The 20,553-nt window shown below is 47.3% G+C and overlaps 1 protein-coding gene across 1 annotated transcript; it reads left to right on the forward strand.

Annotated features, from left to right (window-relative positions):
• The first annotated feature begins 16,371 nt into the window (after nucleotides 1-16,371).
• On the forward strand, nucleotides 16,372-18,115 carry LOC144139638 (uncharacterized). The gene is made up of 2 exons (XM_077671933.1): nucleotides 16,372-16,380; nucleotides 16,994-18,115. The coding sequence occupies exons 1-2, from the start codon at nucleotides 16,372-16,374 to the stop codon at nucleotides 18,113-18,115; spliced, it is 1,131 nt and encodes a 376-aa protein (XP_077528059.1).
• Nucleotides 18,116-20,553: the final 2,438 nt, after the last annotated feature.

Here is a 20,553-nt window from a genome sequence, read left to right on the forward strand (position 1 = left end):
CTGAACGTGACAAGCGGGTGACTGTCCTCGTGCAGCTCCATCAAGGAGTATTTGAGTGTCTTCCTTCATGTTTCGTTTGGCGCGAGGACGGATGAGAAGGAGCTCTGAATTTCGTGGTGAACACTGGAGGCCACAGGTTTTAGCATCTTGGAGTACTAGAGGTGAGATTGCATGCGTTTGTGTGAGCTTCCTTTAATGTTTAGAAGTCCTAGCGCATGCTCAAGGTGCGCACACGGCCGCTACACGGGCCGCGGGCGGAGCGCACAGCGGCGCGAAATGTCGCTGGAAGCTACCACGTGGCATTCAGGGAGAACGCAGGGGGTAAACCCGCAGATGTGCTTGCTGAGTGCACCGTCTGTCTTGCGCGTTTCCACGTGAGGTCGTAGCTCAATCGGTAAGTCAACGGGCTCACGCTCCGTTTTTATATTAGTTCCAGGTTCGAATCCGTGTGGTGCCGTGTAGCTTCTTTTATTTGTTAGCGGCAGTTTTCTGTTGACACCAACGGCCGCTAAAGAACCCTGGGGGATAGAGGTAAAAAGTTTTGCTTTAAAGAGCATGACCTATACCGTTATTGGGGAGAATGGAGAGTGAGCTAAAGGGCATAAGCCACGGTGAAGCCTAGCGTGTGCTTCGTCTTTTATTTCCTTCTTTATCCAGTGTTAAAGTTCGTCAGCAGTATGAGTTCATTAGTTGGTAACCAACTCGCCCAACTTTCCGCTTACATTGGCGCTCCTTGTTTTAAAACCAACTATTTATACGGCTAGGCGAAAGTCGCCCTGTGTTCGCACGCAACTCTTCTTTCGCAACGCGATAAGCATGCGTGAGAGAAACCACGTTGGTACCACTAAGCGAAGTTAGTGTTGCGTGGTTTATCACGCCTGTAGCCTTTTGCGCCGAGCTGCTGTGTGAAGCACATATCAAGTGGAAGGCTGCATGTTAGCCCTCATTCACACAGCCCTTTTTCGCCCCGTCACGTCCCCGTCACGTCACCGTCTTCCGTCATGGGCGACGGTTTTTCGGGTGATTTCTCGCCGAAAACGGTTCGACGCTGACGGGAAACCGAGCTCTACGTTTCCGTTCCGTCAACGCGACGGGAGCATGGCCCGTGGTAAACCAGCCAACCAGAAAACAAATTTTTACGGCTAAATCTAGCGAAAAGTGAACACACGTAAAAATCTAAGCCATTTTCTTTACTTTTCAGATTACGCACGCTCAATTCTAGGCTAAACTGATCACTAGGCAGACGACCCTGTACTCCGACGGAGAGCTCCAGTACGAACGCCACTCCGTGTACGTCTCCGTCGCTGTTTCTTGACGTGACCGTGCCATGACGGAGAAGCTGACGGCTGTGTGAATGAGGGCTGATACGTACTTCGAAATTGGAAGTCCACGTGTTATACGTACTTCCGAGGAGATGGAAAAAAAGGAAATGCTACAAAGACGCTGAGTGTAATAAAAAAAGACCTTAGTGAACCATTTAAAGATTAACACACCGGTGAACACCGGATGTACCATCGGAAAGGAGATGGAGCCAAGAGGCGGGTTTCGGCACCAAATTTTTACGAAAAGAACCAGAAAAGAACCAGAAAAGTCCAGAACCCGTCGAACAGCCCTATCAAACATGAAGTGCTTATTTTGACACATATTCAAAAGAAAAGAAGAAGGTCATGCGTTCGTTCAGACTAATTTGGTGGAAAACCTGTTGCCCAGTCTCCTCGTAGATATGTGCCTGATGTGAGGGTACCAACCAGGCTACGTTTCTAACACCGGACGTACATTACAGCTCCGCTGGTTAGCCATCTGTACGGAGTGAATGAGTGCATTTGTTTCTGCTTTTAGGGGCGAAGGCCCGAAGGGGCTCGGGCTGTTGGCGTCTCATTTCGACGTCATAACCGCCGCCTCACGTAGTCACGGTAATAAAACACCAGGACACTCGTTTAAGCCTCGAGCTAGAACGTAAGACGTACTAGAAAAACACCGGGACACTCGTTTACGCCTCGCGCTTCGTAACGCGTAATGAAAAATTTGAGGGACAGTCTTTTACGCCTCGCGCTAGAATGCTTCGTGCTTAAAAGACACGACACTATTACAGCAAAGCTGTACACCTCTACCCCCCCAACGGTTTCATCTCCGTTGGATAAAACGCGAAGGCGCCCAGAATACACTTATATTCAGCATGCTTCCCCCCTCCCATTGTTTCCCCTTTGTGGAGATGGCCTGGGATTTCTTTAACACTCACAAGACTCGCGATGCAAGGAAAACATCCATTTCACGCCGCTAATACAACGGCTACTTTACAGAATTTGGCCACAAGTGGGTTAATGGAGAGAGCTAAGCAACTGCTCCTTGTAATTTCAAATACGGTATAATCACAGTGACCGCTCATATTCACAACACCAACAATCCAGTAAACGGCGTCACGTCACATGGGTCTGCTCCATCGCGCACATGGCGTTGTTCATATTTGGCGCCCTCGTTCGCAATGGCGTCCGTGGCGCTCTCTGTGTACTAGAAGAAGTAGCTTTCGCTCCGGTGAGTCTCCGCTGCGCCGGGAGAGGCGTCTCTGCTGAAATCGAGAGTGCTCCGAGGAGAAAGTGAGGACAGCTTGCAGCCTGAACGAATTAGGAAGACAATAAAATCATAAAAGATTAACATTCATAAAGGGCAACAACTCGTGGCTGGTAATGTTCCGGTGCATCTATAAAACGTCGGTAATTCAAATTAGAAGTTTGGCTGTTACGCATTGTCGTGAAGTGTCCTAGATAGCACGCGCTAAATTTGAAGGGATTCAGAGTAATTGACAATCAAACATGCTTATTCGCACACAAATGATAAGAGGCAGGAAGGTTTGTTTTCGTATAGTCAGAAAAAACAAACAAACAAACACCGAGACATTAAATCGGACAGGCTACGCTGGCAGGAGAACAGTAACACCTTATTCCTACAGAACCACGGCTCGTTCAAAAGCCTTTAAAATTCACAATTACAAATTGTCGTCATCATCAGCATCGTCATCAAGGCCCTTTTTAGGTGCACTGCAGGACGACGCCGTCTCTCGTTGGCCTTTACGTACTTCTGTTCTGTGCTGCTAATGGTACTCATCGTACGAATTACTAAAACTGCGACTGGGATTTATAATCCCAATAACAGCTCCGCATGCACAGGGAGCCATTACGTTTTCTTGCAAAGACTGTAATTTCCTCATCTGGATGTATCTACACGAGCACGGAAGCACGCATACACACACACGCAAACACGCACACACACGCACACAAAAACACACACACGCACACACACACGCACACGCACGCACACATACACGCGCACACACGCACACGCACATCCACACACACGCAGACATGCACGCACCCGCACCCGCACACACACACACACACACACACACACACACACACACACACACACACACACACACACACACACACACACACACACACACACACACCCGAGCACAGACACACCCGCACCCGCACACGCACACACACACACACGCAACCACACACGCACCCGCGCACACACACGCACACGCACACACACACACACACACCCGCACACGCACCCGCGCACACACACGCACACGCACGCACACACACACGCACGCACACACACACGCACGCACACGCACACACACGCACACACGCACACACACACGCACACACTCATATACGCACACGCACACACACACCCGTGCACACACACGCACACACACACACGCACACACACACACACCCGCGCGCACACACGCACCCGCACACACACACACACACACCCGCACACGCACCCGTACACACACACGCACACACACACCCACACACACACACACACACACGCACGCGCGCGCGCGCACACGCACACGCACACGCACACGCACACGCACACACGCACACGCACACGCACACACGCACACACGCACACACACACACGCACACGCACACACATAAAAAGGAGCCGGAAGAAGCTTTGCACTTCAGCAGTGCATGATGGATTAAGTTGTTTATGGTCCGGCACAGTCAAATTCCTAGTGCCCGTCAATGAATCGTAATGATCTCAATCATCAGCGCGGTTGTCCGGTTATGGATAAAAGGGAAGAAACTATCTGCGTAGGCATGCCTCCTAGTCACCCCTTCAGTGATAAGGCAAATCAATTTATTACCAGCATCTTTTCAATCTCGTAAACTCCAACCATTTTTTTTGTTTCCCTTATACTCCGCTATGGTCCACAAATACTCATTTTATAACTTGTCTGCTTCGTTGTACATCCTCGTAATCGGCCATCCGTTTAAACTTCAATTTTTTAAATGCAGCGCATTTCAGTAACTCACGATGTCACCCGCGTTGACGTCCGTAGTCCGCACCGTCGTTGTCCCTACTATATAAAAAAGAAAATACTATCCGGCGCCAGGTTTCGATCCCTCGACCCTGCGGGCGGAACGCAATGTGCATGGTGCTCTACCCATTGCGCCAAAAAGCCGACACAGAATGGGACGCTACTAACGCGCCTTATATCGTTGACTCATTCAAATTACTGCTCACGAGCGCTCTCTCGTCAGCAGTTGCCACAAGTGCAACAACATTAACGTAACGCAAACTACTTAACGTCGTGCGCCCCCGGAAATGCTCTGCATTTGATCGTGCCCCTCGCGAGGGGGATGTTTATACAGGAACTCCTACTTCTAGCGGACTCCTGGCGCCCTCTTTCTGCCATTGTAGAGACTATGAGGCGGTCTTCCAAGGGCGCCAAATTTGAATTCTACGAAATCGATTTTTTTGCACCCCCTACCCCACCGCGCCATATATTGAAGCAGATAATGAAGCAGACAAGTAGCACAGTGCAGTCAAAGAATATAAGAAAAAATACTGTCTTTGTCGGTTTTGATGATAGATGGGAAATTATAGGCGTCCTGAGAATGTTTGCGAAGTTGAAAAATTTTTCATAATAACAGCAAAAGGGGCAGTGGTGAGATCTTGGAACCAGAGCCAAAACCACATAGAACGAGACAAGTTGACGCCACTCGTTCTGCGTATTTTTCTTACAATCCCGTGTTTTCCTCGCTTGTTTTCAAGATGTCACTTTGTCTCGCAATTGAAGCTAGGATGTCCTAACCCCAAACTTCTTATCCAAATTCTTTAGTTTTCCAATAGTTCAACTCTGCTCAACAGCTTTTATCAGAGAGTCCTGATGCAGCTACTACCTTATTCGTGCTCGGATTTGGATTCCCGTAAAGGTGTGGAAGCCAAAAATGCATTTCGCACACACCAAGTAGGAGACGTGTAATTATCCTGACGGTAAGCCTGTCACTGTCTGAGCCTGCGCGAAGCAAAAAATAAAGAAATAAAAAACCTGCTCTCGCTTCATTTGAAACATTTTGAGCGTATCAGATGCATTTTCATTTTTATTATCATTTTAAAATGATAAATATAAGCAATTATTAACATAAATATGCGGCCGAGATCTACGAATTAGCACTTATACTACTCGTGGCTCGGGAAAATGGCTCGTTCTACGCCAACGAACCAATTATCTTTGGCAGTCATTGGCATACAACATTCGAAGCATATTAAATAAATTACAGGGAATTAGCGGTAATTATGGAACACTAACACGTGCTTTGTTACGTGATGCGTTTGTCAGAAATGATTGTTTTTGAATTCTATTTGCTATATTGTTGTGTAAATATGCGTGAATTGTCTGGTCTGTTCTTTTACTTGTACATAATTGTGTGACGCCGAACCAATGTTTTTAAGATCGCTATACAAGTATTTGATTGTTTTTATTTTTTCGTGTTGTTTATCGGCCTTCTCAAAGGTACTGTCATGCTGTATACCCCTTTTTTTAATCGCATTGCACAGTCGTCATTGAGCTGCCAATTTGGCTCCCTGGCCCCGTCAAGCTGTAGCAACAGCTTTCTTGCTAGGGAGACCATCGACATTGTATTATGTTGAGGGAAAAAATAAATTTGAATTTGAATTTGAATTTGAATTTGAATTTGAATTTGAATTTGAATTTGAATTGTTTAAACGGCTATTACACGCTTTCAAGCCTTTGCATGCACGTTAAGATGTATTTTGCAAAGCGCTTACTGAAATCACTCGCGTTTCTCGGAATTGTATTTCCTTTGGTGCCGAAGGGTCTGGGTTTGCTTTCTCATTAGTAATGTTATTAGTAATTGAAATTTATTAGGACACAAAATTACCCCTTATGAGGTGACCAATGCCAAAGCATTAGTTTCAAATTGCCGTATGTGTCTCTAAATTATAATGCCTGAGTGCCCAATATTCGAATGTTTCTCATCATCATCATCATCATTCCTTGATCTCTTTTCTTATTCCATCCGTTTTCTTATTCCCTCCGCGACCAGAAGAACCTTTAGAGAGACCATGGTTTCCTACTCGCCTAATTGCTACCTGTCATTAGCATGCTAAAATCCCTTATTCAGGCCTCAGTACGTTTGTAACGCAGATTTCTATGTGGAAAGCTGTAAAGCACTCACCAGGTACAACTGTTTACTCAGTTAACGTCACCAGAATGTGGTGGTAGTGTGTGTGCACTCAAAAGAAATCTCCGCAGGTGGGCTTCACCCCAATGCTCCAAAACGATCCGTTGGCGTCACGAAATTTTGGCGAAGTTGGCTACTGACGAGGCCCAGCTTTAGATTAGAGCAAAGAATTGATTCTGCGCAAGAACAATGGCGCAAATGTACCCCTTGCGCTGTTGTTCTAGAACAGATTTCATTTTTACCCTAATCGAATATTGAACATTCGCTATCTTCGCACATCTGGTGACGCTGGTCGGTCGTTCTGGAGAGTTGGGGTGAAGCCCGCCTGCGGCGATTTCTTTGAGTGCGGATGCAGGGTTATCTGCCATTCCAAAGACGTGACTGTCGACCTCACCGTTTAATTATTGCTTTAGCATAAAAATAATCGCTGCCTGACTTTGCGCGTAAAACGTATTTCAACGGCTCCCGCTTTAATCTACTGGATTAGTCATGCAGTCATCATTTAGTTTACGGGCAGAATAATTGCTAGTGTTCAGAACTGAAGTGCGTCTGTCATTATAACAGCATTCCATTTACGCTCCTCCCCAAGCGACCGATTTCTCGGAGGCTGCGTGTGGCGATATTTTAGATACTGGCGAGTTAACAGGTCTGCGATGTGCCTGCCTGGTACGAAATTGCGCTCTAATGCAGATTCATTCCGAGATTGGCGCCCGGTACTGAACAGATGACCCTCTTTGTCGCGCTGAAGGTTGCCCTAGAAAATGCTTCATTGCACGGTAGGTTATTTGGGCCGGAGGCCTTGTTAGTTTCTCGTGGAGAAATATGGTTTCTTCTTTTCAAGACGGGCGTTAGTGAAGAGGTCGTTGCGTGTCTGCACTACCGCACAAACACCTGAGAGCAGCAGAAAAAAGGGGGCGATTTCATTTGAGGACCGCGCTCGCGAGGAAACGGATAATGAGAGAGAGATAAAACAATTTGAATAACTGAAAGGAAAAACGCATATTGAAGACCACGAAAAGTTATCACGATGGCGTAGCATAGGTAGCCATATACTGTAAAATTCCAGCAGACAAAGCGAAGATCTCAAGACTTGGCATACATAAAAAACGCTTAATTATGAGTGTCCGACTTTCAGCCACCTTTCTTTTTCGCCGAAAGAAGGCGTCCCGTAAAGAGCTGAAGCTTTTGAAAATGTGGCTAGCCATTGCAGCTTTCCTGGAAATATTGCTAAGTGAATGGGATTGCAGTCTGTGGTCCCGGTCCGAAACTTCGCGTCATGAGTGTATTATGCACGCTAAGATGAAGTTTATCACACCTTCTCAATATGACAGCAGGCCCTATTGGCACGTCTCCACAATGAATTGTGCAGAAAAAGGGGCTTGGTGTAGTAAGTGCAGACACGGAGGCTATGCAGAACACTTCCTTCGCGACGGTTTACATAGAGACGTGCGTACAATTTCCACTGAGGCTTTACTGGCGCATGGTGCTGTTTTTTAAGCGTGTGTCGAACCAATTTTCTCCACGGAATCCAGAAGAAAAAATCGAAGCATGTAAGGTACATCTCCCCGCAAAACGCACAAAAACGTTAACTATCATTGATATTTCTGACAGGCCGGGGAAGTGTCGAGATGAATTATACCAGAGACGTTGCAGTGACTTAGTACCCGTTGAAACAACCCCAAGTCACACATATCGAAACCTCTACACATAAGTTAACTCTGCGTAACTAAACGTGTAATTACTTTAGTTGTCAATCTCTAACAGCTGGATTTCTGTATACTGAGTAGGGGGCCCTCAGAATCACAAGCATTTTTCGTTGGGGAAAGCCTGTAGCCACGGAGCGAAAAGTACGATCGGCAGTATGGAGTGCAGTTGGCCGCTTTCGACAAAGTGGTGTGGGAACGTTTTAATTACCCACTTTCTCGTAGAGATGCAACCTTAGATTGGAGCCAAGGTAAACAGCTGCCGTGATGCCGCTGATAAATAGTTTTACGAGCGAATTCTCGTAGAGGAGCCGAAATATCCTAGATTTAAAGCAGCCACGCTGATTAAGTAATTTGTGCGGCCGACATTTTGAGAGAAGACGCAAATTCGAATTGATCAGTCCCATTATCCACATGCTCGCCCGTTCTATACAGAAGAGTCTGGCAACGAGTTTGATCATTATTTTGAGCAGGCAGCCCCAAAAAGTGTTATCCATTTTTGACACGGCGTAATTAATTGATTGATGAGGGGGTTTAACGCTCCGAAGCTATAACTGGGCGCGACGTAGGCGCGCCGTAGTTGTGGGCTCCTGGTTAATGTTGACCACCAAGGCAGCCTAGCGTGTGCCGAAATCTCTTCATCCAGGTTTTTCGCTTTTCCCTTCCGACACAGCGTAAGGCTGGTAAAGATTCTGACGTACCTTTGCAATTACTAAAGTAATCGGTGTCGCCAGCGGGACTCGAAGACATACCTGAAGACTGCTAGCAAGTAACTCCATAAAAGTTGTTTCCGATGTAGAAGATATTATCTGAGGTCAGGGTGCAGAACATGCAATTTTCGGCCTGACAACGGCCGAATTACCCAATGTGAGAAAATACGGAGTACCACTATTGTGCTGGAAATAAGAGAATATCATTCCTTTTCTGATTATTTGTCCCAATGACATAACCTGTGGCCTCCATGTCCGCTTCCTATTCTGAATAATTCCTAAAATCATGAGGTGCCGCCAAAGTTGTGATGGTGGATCAACAATTATGAGCTGAAACTTCTTCAAGGTTTTTCTGGCGGATGGTAGCCCGGCAGGGGTTTCTTGAGGTGGTGACACCTGGCGGCTTTCAAGTAGGAATTGACTATGTCTAAAACTTGCTAAAGTACCCCCTTGTGATCTGGATGCGTTTGGTTCTAGATAAATGTGCACCATTCGTCCGCATAGATATAATGAAGCATAACAGAGGGTTAAGCAATGGAAACTTTCCCCATAACGCTGTTAATAAATGAATGTGGGACATTCCATCGTATGATTGCATTTCTCCATGTCTCAAGCCTTTCCTATAAGCATGTTGAATGGTATATTTTCATCTAAATCAACAATTATGCTAATTAAAATAAACCGTATATCACGTAACGATGAAATAACGTCACAGCATCCATTACGTCAATAAAGAGGGTTGTAGCGTAATGTTACCACAACCAAACTTGGCTTCACTCGGCGCATCGCAATACATATAGGACGGCAGCTTTGGGATGCTGTCATGGGATTCCAATGAGTTTACACAGTACACTCTACTGCATTAGGTAGGTCACGTCGTGGTCCCGGTTGCAGACGGCCGACTTGCAAAGATTCATCAGCGTAGATTAGAGTGGCATATGACATTGCGAAATTTAGGCTTATTCTCCTCTTCACGGAGCGATCATGTGCAAGTGGGGTGCTTTTATTTGGCGTAATTATAAAGATAATGCTCCAACCAAGGTCGATTCATATCGGACACGAAGGCCGGGTCGAAGAGCGGCGCCAAGCCAACTACATCAACTTCAAGAGGACGGTTTTAGCTGTAGGGTACAAGGTGGGGGAACAGTCATTTGTAAGAAAAAAGAAGTTATGTTTAACGTGAAATTAAAGTAACTTGCATTTTGAGAAATAGCAAATATAAGTACCGATTAATTAATGGTAGGTAATCCTATGCTAAAAATAGAAATCTAATTCGTCAGCTCCTTTGTCCACGAAAATACTAAAAGACCGTGGTTTATTTCTCTGTCATAGGAATCGGTAAAACACGATTTCACATGAGATAGGAAGTGAAATCCGCAGCTCAGTATGATTTGCGGGTCGGCGGCTGTCGTGTGGGTGTGCTTGGCGAGCGACGCCCTGATGGCTTGTCGCTTCGGCAGAGGTGTACTGGCGTCATTTCTGTGATGGATAAGACGTCGGTGAAATCTTGGTATATTACAGCATACAACACTTTTGTGTTAAAATACAAAACCCGAAAACGAACATTAAGTATAAAAGGACTCTGGTATGACGTACTCTCTAGTTCTAAAGGTTGCTTCCCCGCAAGAAGACCGGGGTGCATCTTTTACAGGTCACTTGCTTCGCTGTAATGGTGTCATTTCCGTGACAGATATGACGTCAGTGAAATATTTGTGTATCCCGGAATAAAACACCTTCGGGTTAAAAGAAAAACTTCGACCGTTGTTGCATGGATCCTGAGATAATGGAACTATCTAGTCGATTGCGCATAATAGGGGGTTGCCACAACCTGGTAAATTGTCCTCTCTCTAAATATTAAATTCACTAAGAGAGAACTCGAACCAAACCACAAGTCTTGTGTTTTCATGTAATGTTGCCTTACGTGAAAAAAATCAACTCGCAAAAATTTTGTTCCACAATTTTGGCGAGTAGCATACTATCGATCGATTTTATAATTGATTGCCCACCACCCGAAAATCAGAAATAAGGGGTAGCCCCAGATATAAAACCATTTTTCACTTCGTTTTGGCCTTGGAAAGAACAAGTTGTCACTGAACCAGTGATACAGTCTGCCACATAGAGAAACAATTAAGAACGGATTGTGCATGCGCTGCCCACCGTTCGTATCGCGGCGAACTTATTTTTTCTTGCCGTTGCGTTAGCGGCACGTGCGGCTTTTACGAGACAACGTATTTCCTGTTAAAACGTGTAATGCCGAGCTCCACTCAAAAATATTAAAGCCGTTCCACTCAATGTGAAAGCTGTGCAGAGCAGTGATCCGCCCTTAAGGGCTGTAGCGCCGCTATCACCTCTTTGCTACCACCCAATGCAATTCAAATTTCTCGCCTTCGCAGAGATTGCTCACCTCCTGCCTCAAACGGTGCCAGTGGGAGTTCTGTTCTTTCTGGGCTTGCGTTTGCTCCCGCACGTGCCGGCGTTGCACTGCCACATTTTTTCACTTACTATCGTAAAAACGAAACCAACGAGCGTTCCTAACTACGTGAACGTGGGCGCCGGCGCTTAAGAACCTATATTTTGCATCAAAGGTACCTGCGGTTTCTTTTTTGCGCTAAACAACGGGGAGACAAGCGCCACCGGTTCACGAGTTTCGAGCGCTTATGGCAATATAAACCGTTTGGCTTTTGAAGCCCCTGTGGGACGCCGCCAAGCCATGTGCCGCTACTTTGCTCCATCCAGCGAGCTACAACGACAAGACGAGCCCCTAAAGTGCTCTCCACATAAAATGGCTCACGTTTAACACCTTCAAACCTAGTTATCACGAAAAAAAGGTGAAGCGCATGCATGAACGGCCCAGCTGGTGCGCCGTCTATACCAAGACTGAGTGTCCAAGCGCCGGCGAAGCAGCCGTTACACCCTCACTTAGTCACGTGGTACCGCAGCAGCGAGGCCCCGGGCGAGCGCAGTTGCTATGCCTTTGCGCATCGGATCATGTGGCGTGACGTCACACCTGCTGCATGTGTGCTCCGGCCGCTCAAGGTCATTGCAACGCGATGAACGACCTTTCGAGACACGGCGTAGCAGAGCTGTCACTCTAATAACGACGTTTAGCAGTCCTACAAGCCAACGGAAGTAGTGGAAATCAGGAAATTGTTCGGCATGTTCAATTTAGTATGTTCAAAAGGCGCTTTATCCACACAGGCTGAACACATTTCCGAACAGCTTGTCGAACCGTTCACTGTCATCAAGTTGCCAGAGGAAAGGCAAGGGAATAGTTAACTAATTAATAACGAGAGAAAGTGTTTGGTGAAATGGAGGGTTGGTTAAAGTTTAGTGGGCGCACACTAAACTTTTGCACATCTTTTCTTACCGTAAAGGGTGTAAAAATCTTGTCCCATGGCACACACCTTTCAAAGGTGATTTGGTTAAAAAAGAGTGTGCTTCTGAAAACCCTAAAATAAGGGTGTAAGGTTGCTTAACATACAAAAAGGGCGCAGACAGCGCAGCTACGCTTGACAATGTGGATCATTGACACAGAGCAGCCTTTTAAAATGGGCGTAAACTTGGCCTCACCCCTCAGCACTTAGCATAGCCTAGCAAGAACAACGCAAAACCAAACAAAACTTAGCAAAGCCTAGTTATACCTAGCAAAACGTAGCAACACCGGAAGAAGCTAGGTCGACCCCCACCTCAACAGGTTTCTTTTTGCAACTGAACACCTATTTCACACTGTTTCGACACCCTACACAAAACCGAGGGTGTTACAGTCGTTCAACACCCTTTTTGTCCCATGCACAAAAAGATTGATTGATTGATTGATTGATTCATTGATTGATTGTAGGGTTTAACGCGCCGACGCAATGCAGGCGATGAGGCGCGCCGTAGTGGAGGGCTCCGGATTAATTTCGACCACCTGATGATCTTTAACGTGCGCCGAGATCTCGTACCGACGGGGGTTTTTGCTTTTCGCCTCCATCAGAAAAGCGGTCGCCACGGCCGGGAATCGAACCCGCGACCTCGTGCTCAGCAGCACAACGCCTTAGCCACTGAGCCACCGCGGCGGGTAAATGCACAAAAAGGGTGTAAAGCTACAGATTATGGTGTCGTAACTTAAGAAAAGGTTGTAATAACTTCCCAAAACCATTATTCCACTTCTAATACACCTTTTTAAAGAATATAGGCGTACAAAAGTTTAGTGCGCCTTATTATCCTGCAGAGGCTATATTTTCCGAAATTAGGTGCTTTTTCCAGATACGGAAAGAGGTGCGACTACATACTTCCTGACAGGCGCTGAGTAGTTCTAGAAGTTCTATTAAAGCTTATTGGTGCATATTTACCAACAGACGAATAACACAAGTGCGAATAATGCTACTAACCACGCAGGATAAAACCGAACTGAAAGGTAAACAGCCAATGAATGGAATTCAAGAGTGAAAGGAAGGTCGAACACTTTAGGAATAACCTACAATAGGCCAGGAGATTTCGCGATCCGAGTACCGCAGTCGGGAACACGTAGCGATCAAGAATAAGGCATTTATGGTGATGTCACCGGCCCGAACCCGTTCCTGAAATTTCGTGGCATGCAGTTACTTCCGCGACGACATCCGATGGCAGATATTTTAGTCTTCTTGGTACGTGGCACGAATGAATTGGTGAAAAAAAGACGATTGAATTTTGTTTTTTTTTTGCGGCCGCTGCGGCGGCGAGACCTAACGGAAAGTTCTTGAAGGAAAACGCTGAGAAGCAATTCATTGGTGATAAAGTTTATACAACGATGGACAGGAAGTCGGCGGCGTTGGGCTGGATAGATCAGCACGACATTTTAAGGCCTTGAGGATGAGACGACGCGAAGAGTCAAAATATAAACCCTACAGTTTAGAAGAGACTCATCATTAGTTAGAGTGTGAATTGGCCAGGATCCGACATGGATGACGCATATTCTACGTTTCGACGTGCTAGCGTAAAAAGCATCGCTTTTAAAGACCGATGTGCGGCTTACGGACGCGCTAGGGATTTTCATGTGAGATTGCAGAACAACCCTGGCTCCAAGTGAGTGACAAGGTGCTTACAATTGGAAACTAGACGAATATTGCAGAAGATGTGAAAAGCATTGCATTTACTTTACAGGTGTTCTTGTCATTAGCGTAGACGAACGCCATGTGTTAATTACATTCAAATCGTATTGAAAAGCTAAATCGGGGGTGGGAAAAAAAATATATAGCATGCACATTGTTCAGGACACGAAACGAGAGGCTAAGCCATAATGACCAGAAAGAAACAGCAATGAGTCTAGTCCTCTTCCTTGCCGACTTTGGAAGTGATATAACAGTAACATTGACAGCCAAATAAAAATAATGCCAATGCAAACGGAAATAAACTCGCTCTTAACGTGGCGCATATCTGCAGAAAGGTATTGGAAAGAACGCGGTATCAATCAATCAATCAATCAATCAATCAATCAATCAATCAATCAATCAATCAATCAATCAATCAATCAATCAATCAATCAATCAATCAATCAATCAATCAATCAATCAATCAATCAATCAATCAATCAATCAATCATATAATTAATTATTTATTTATAATAAAATCAGGTAGATGGCGAGCTCCGGTAGGGTCGACTATGATAATTGTGTGCGCATACTCTGAGCGCTGTGTCCGCTTTCTGAAGCCAAACAGTGTGCCACATACCCACAGAGGACGCACACCGCTATGGTGCATCGGTAAACTTTGTTGAAGCATGGTCGTACGTTTCTTTTCTGTGACATTCCGTGGTTACTAAAACGAACTATCTGTCTGCTTTGTTGCTTGGAGCCATGGGTAAACCATACTCTTTTATAATAAAAAGATTCCTCGGCCCGGTATTCAAGGAGGAAGGAGAATAGACCAATACTCATGAGAAAAAAGTACACGGGTTAATTTCATGAAAATGCATTCAAGGGACATGAACTCGCCCATCTACATAAACAGACAGGCCCGAAATGTCAGCACAGGTTTCACTAGAAAAGCGCTAGCTTCCAACAGCAACCGACTACTTTATTGTGCGACAGTTATATTCAGTCACCGCCCGGCCGGGAGCCGTTGGGCTTGATTGCTGGTCGTCAGCATTTAAGGAACCATAGACCGAGTAAATGACCGTGCCGGCGGAAGCGCGAGTGAATATAAAGGGGAATCGGAATTTTTGTTTATTCTGCTTCCGCCACATTCAGGTCAGAGAGAACCCAAAAGAGGAGCCCGCGACAACTATCAAACGCGGTCGAATAAAGAGCAAGGGTTGGATTCTCTAAATGACCATTTTACGGTCCTTTATCTTTCCGTTTTTGAACTTTCTCTCGCCGCCGACTCTGTTCAGAAGTCAATAAGATTACTCCGACACCCCAGAATAAACACGTAGTGTACGGCAAAATGGTAAAGAAACGCGATTTCGAAAGGTTCCTTCAAAAAACAACTCGGAGGAGAAGGGCAAGAAACACGTGACTCCCAACAAGACCCAAGACCCACTTCTGCGGCGACTGCCACCACCCTAAACAATCGGTCAGCGAAAGGAGGCTACCTATCGTACAACGCACCGGAACGAGGCGGAGGGAGAAAATTGATGATATTTTCTGCCGGAGGAACAGCACTACCAAGCGCCACTCGTGCGCAGCAATCATCGCCCGCGGCCGACGTCGCTGCCGAAGAATATCGCACCGGGCGTCTCCTTCTGACCGAGCCGGCGACGCCACCGATCTTCTGCCCGACGATGGCGCGATTGGCGGGATAACCTATTTCGGCGACGCGGCGTCCCTGCCCGTGCCGTGGTGGCACCGCAAAACGATCCGAGCGAGCCGATAAAGAAAGAGCCGTCCCGTTAAGCCGTCGGGCATGTGAGCGCAGGTATACCAGGCGGCTCGAATCAACAGACTGCCGGGGTGGGTACGAAGGGGGCAGGGGCCAAGTTCTGTCCGGGAATGCTTAAGGCTTAAAGAGGTTTTTCTTCTTGTTCCGGCGGTTACGTGCTACCCTTTCTTCTCCGCAGACCGGAACAAGAAAGGGAAGTTGCTTCTTCTGCCATCGGAAACGGACGGACGTGCTCTCACGCGATGCACACCGAAGACCTCCTCTCTTTGAGCTCACTCTTTCCGCTGGAGGCAACGTAAGAGTTCATTGGCTTCTGGACGACCACCCACCCCCCTCCCGAGTAGCGGTTTCTTCCCGAGCGCGTGAAAAAACCACTCTCCGAATGGCCAAAAAAAGCGGAACAAACGGAAGCGGCCGGCTACCGGGCCAACACGACGGGGCGCGGCTTGCGCGGTTTATAAAAGCGCCAAGTGGAGCAAACGACTTTTCAGTTCCGTTTCGGATTGCGAACCGGCGAGCTAACAGGGGAGTCTCTTTTGTCGTCTCTGGAACGGCTACTTTCCTTTTCCGCCAGCCCGGGAACTTTCACTGTGAGAAGAGACAATGATTCTGGTGAGTCCAGGGCATGTGTCATCACCTTGTTCGTTTATTGTTGGCATGTCAGCCTATTCGGAATGCTAAATTTGATTTATGGCTTTGGCATAATTATAGGCTAAAGATGACGGTATTGTTTTCAGCAGCTCCTGCAGCCGATCGGGCACTGAAGGACAGAAAACTGTTACTGCTAAAAGATCCGCAGAATTTATACGATCGCGATGGCGGAGTTTTCAGGATGGGCCTTAAGTGCTGTCATGGCAGCGTCCCAGCCCAACATTCTGGAACATTTCTGACGTATAATAAAGCAACGTATGATCCAGCGGACAGTATGGATTCCACTACAACAAAGCATGCTATGCATCCTGAAAATGTTTCATTGCTGGTGCATACACTAGGCTTTCTTAACAGAGTTCACATTCGACTGTGCGGTATTGGTGCAACCTTTGTACGTTTATCAGGTTGTTAATAAGTGCGTAAATAATGTTAGAAGGAATGGTAAAATGCAAGTTTATTTGTCACCTACATACTGCAAACCGTTTGTTCCCACCCCCTTTTAGACCTATTTCGTAAAAAGCTGGTCGGGACGTCCTAGTAACAGTTAACCTAGATTTATGCTTTTCTCTTTCAGAGGCTAGCGCTAACGCTCGTAGCCATCGCCAGCTCGATGGCTGCCGAGGAAGACACTTTCTACGGCTTCAACGGGTACGGCAACGTTTTCGGTGGTGACCTGGGAGTTCCGGGAGCCGCCAGCTACGAGCCTCTGCAGGGCGCGGCAGCCGAGGAAGCCCCGCAGAAGGCTGCTCGTCCCACCATCCTGGAGAAGCCCTCCAGGCTACGACTCACACGTCCACCTCCAGTGACAGTTCTCCCCGCCGCCCAGCCAGGAGGTGCGGTGACCACTTACCAGGCCGGTCCTCCGGCCGTCACCCTGCAACGCCCCTTGGTCCTGGCTGCGCCGCCGCCACCACCTCCCGCCTTCTACGCCGCTCAACCCCAAATCGTCTTCACTCGACAGGGAGTACCAGCTGGGGCACCTTCGGCGGCTTTCACAGCCACCAAGACCACGGTATCCGCAGCACCACCCGCGGCCAAAACCAAAACCGTGACCGTCACCACAGCCGGCGCCGCTGTCCCGGGAGCTCCGGCTTCAGGTGTAGCAACGGCAGCGCCTGGCACTGTCACCGTTTCTCGGCCTACTGCTGTCACGTACCCTCCGGCGCCAAGCTACCTGTTCCAGAGGCCTGCCTACGCCTACCAGGGGGCACCCGTAGGTCTTCCAGCTCCTGTTCAGTTCACGTACATGAGGCCCCTCTATCAGCCTCCTTTGACGCTGCAGCCGGCTCCACTGGCACCAGGACTTGCCCCAGCACCACTTGCCCCTGCATACCAAAGGCCTCTGCTAACGTACGCACAAGGCGCACCGCAGGTCCCGTTAACCGTGTCACCGTACGGGGGTGCACTGACGTACCAAAGGCCCCTGGCGCCGGCGCCAGCAGTGTACGGCCCCGCTCCGGTAGCGATGCAGTTTGCGCACCCGGCCCCTTTTGTACAGGCTTACGGAGCACCCGTAGCTGGTGCACCTTACTCGCTGGCCAGGCAGGTTGTCGCCCCTTTCCCGGGGACTGTTGCCTTGGCGAGACCTCAGCTAACCTACCAAACAGCCGCGTACGCCCAGCCGGCTCTGGGAACAGTCACCTACGCGCAAGCACCCGCAGTGCAGCAGTCGCAAGTGGTTAAGCAAGCCAAGTAGAGGGTAAGCGATATTTAAACTAGAAGGTAAGGTCCGGGTTGGGAAAAGCCTGTACTGTCGCGGCTTGGATTCTTGCAGCTTGCACTGTAGTTCAAGCGGGGCATAAGAAAACCAGGAAGCCGCTTTTTAACAGCCTTTCAGTAAGGATTGAGGAGCGGATACAGTGTATGCCCATGCCTCTAATACTGTCTCAAAGTATCGCCGGATGCAAGACGCTTATCCAAGTGTAGCCGTATGGGGGTAATTTACTTGGTAACAAGAGATTGTCAAAGCAGACACTGAACCGGGATGTCAAGACGTATCCGAAGCATCTTTGTCTAAAATTTTCGAAACGTCAGACGTTTTTGTTTAGCTACATCACGGGCAACAATGAGTCTTAGGTTGCGATCCAAAATGGTTGCTCTTCTGCCCACCAAAGCCGCTTCACATTGAAGTCGCTATAAGCCTTCTTGAAAGCATGGCAGCATCACTGAAATATGTGAATATCCAATAATCGGTAAAACAGCTCCACCTTTCCCGTTGATAACGTTTGTTTTCACAAGTCATCACTGCCTGCTAAGCGAGTGAAAGTGCGATGGAGGATGTTAAGAGAACAGGGCAGGGTGGGGTCGAGTACGATTTTTCTGGTGGTTCTTTCGTAATCCGACGCAATGTTCGCTCGTATTTTGTGCCGACAACGTGACATTCTGATGACGTCTCTTTTATGTGCGGTGTAACACGGGTGTAGTTGTAATGCGACGTTTTTGTGTGACCATCTACAACCCCATTTTTGCTCTTTGTTACGAACAGAACATCTCATCCAGACCATTCTGTTACGACAGCTACGTGCAGTTACTCAGAAGGCGAAGGGCGTCTTTCAAGAAACCTACCTTTAGTGGTTGTGCATGTTCCATTTTTCTTTCTGAATCTCTCTATGTGCTTATGGTGAACTTTGAAACCTATAAATCAAAATATGTGAATGTTGTTTAGTAAAAGAAATACGGAGAACCAGGATACGCCTATCATATCTAAGAGTTTATTGAAGATGATGGAAGGAGTTTGTTTTGAGCTGTACTCATCGTTGTATTTATTCACATGGCTGGCACGGGAGGTGCACTTGTGATAGCACAAGCTGAGGCTTGTCAAGATAGCCGCAATAAAGATACAACACTAGTAAAAGTGATTGTCTGTTTATTCTCCGGATTTTGCAATTCCGACACCGATTACCAAAAGAAGTAAATAGAACTGACTGTATTATGATTCCACCTGCCAATACTCCTGCTTCTTGGCTGGCTGACAAGAACTGGTTTAAAATCCAAACAAATACTGCAGTATGCGTAATAACGTCGACAACAGCTACATCAGGATACACTGAACAATATACAGAACGTTTGAGCTAAGAACTGACTTCTCGTTTGTAGCGTGCGCAAGGCACTCATGATGGCACATTAACGGACTCAACTCACAATGACAGCAGTCTCGAGCTACAGTGGAGCTTACATGCTGGCGATAGATATATAAGATTACGTAGCACGTGTTTTATATATTTTGACACATAATCACTTGCACCGACAACTAATTGAACGCTGTGGAAAAGGAGACCGCAAGATAACGATGTATAACAGGGTAAGAATAAGTGCTAACTGTTTTTATTATGATATTCTCGGTGTTATTGAGGGAAAGAAAGTTGGTATGCCCATCCAAAGGGCGTCCTAAGCGGGAATCTAGGTCGGCTAGAAATAGACGAAACTGCAATGCCTGCATCGACCCTTCGCTTATAGCCCTCTTGAATGACAAACTCTTCATCTACCATGCTGGCCGACCTTATGGCCATCCGGGACGGCTTGCTCTTCATCAAGCCCCTGGAGTTACTACTTTACAAATTTATGCAGACTCACGGCAGCCATACATGATTTACGTCAAATAAATAACAACTCGCCTATCTCGAGGGACATTCATGACATACTGGATACGTACCCCTGCCCTCTGCGGCTCTCGTGGGTCCGGCGAAATACTCTCCCCGCTCACATTGCGGCAGATTGTGCCTGACACACTGCATTTGTTTCACGACCATTGCCTTTACTGACACTAGACACCCCAGAACAGTTTCTCTAAAGAAAAGATTTTCGTCGCGCCACACGAGCTTTAATTCCACCGTGTGGAACGGACCTCCCTAGCAGACTCGCTCGCTGCGAGGAGGTCTTGCTGCGAAGACTTCGTGTTGGTGTAGCCCTCTTTCCCGCTGTTACCCGGGAGTGGCCACCCCGTTACCATGCCCCGTTTGCACAGAACTGCCCCTTTTGCACGCTACTGCCGAAGATGCGGACACAGAACATTTGCCGTAGACGGCGGCAAGAAAATTGAAGGCGGCGAGAAAAAGACACGTCCGAGGCACAGGCCTCCACCCTGGCAGACCACCTGACCTTCATCGGTGGATTTGGGGACTTCATCATCGCTCC

The sequence above is a fragment of the Haemaphysalis longicornis genome, unplaced genomic scaffold (genome assembly GCF_048455015.1).
Source record: "Haemaphysalis longicornis isolate Haplotype H1 unplaced genomic scaffold, Haemaphysalis longicornis Haplotype H1 scaffold_5, whole genome shotgun sequence".
NCBI lineage: Eukaryota > Metazoa > Arthropoda > Arachnida > Ixodida > Ixodidae > Haemaphysalis > Haemaphysalis longicornis.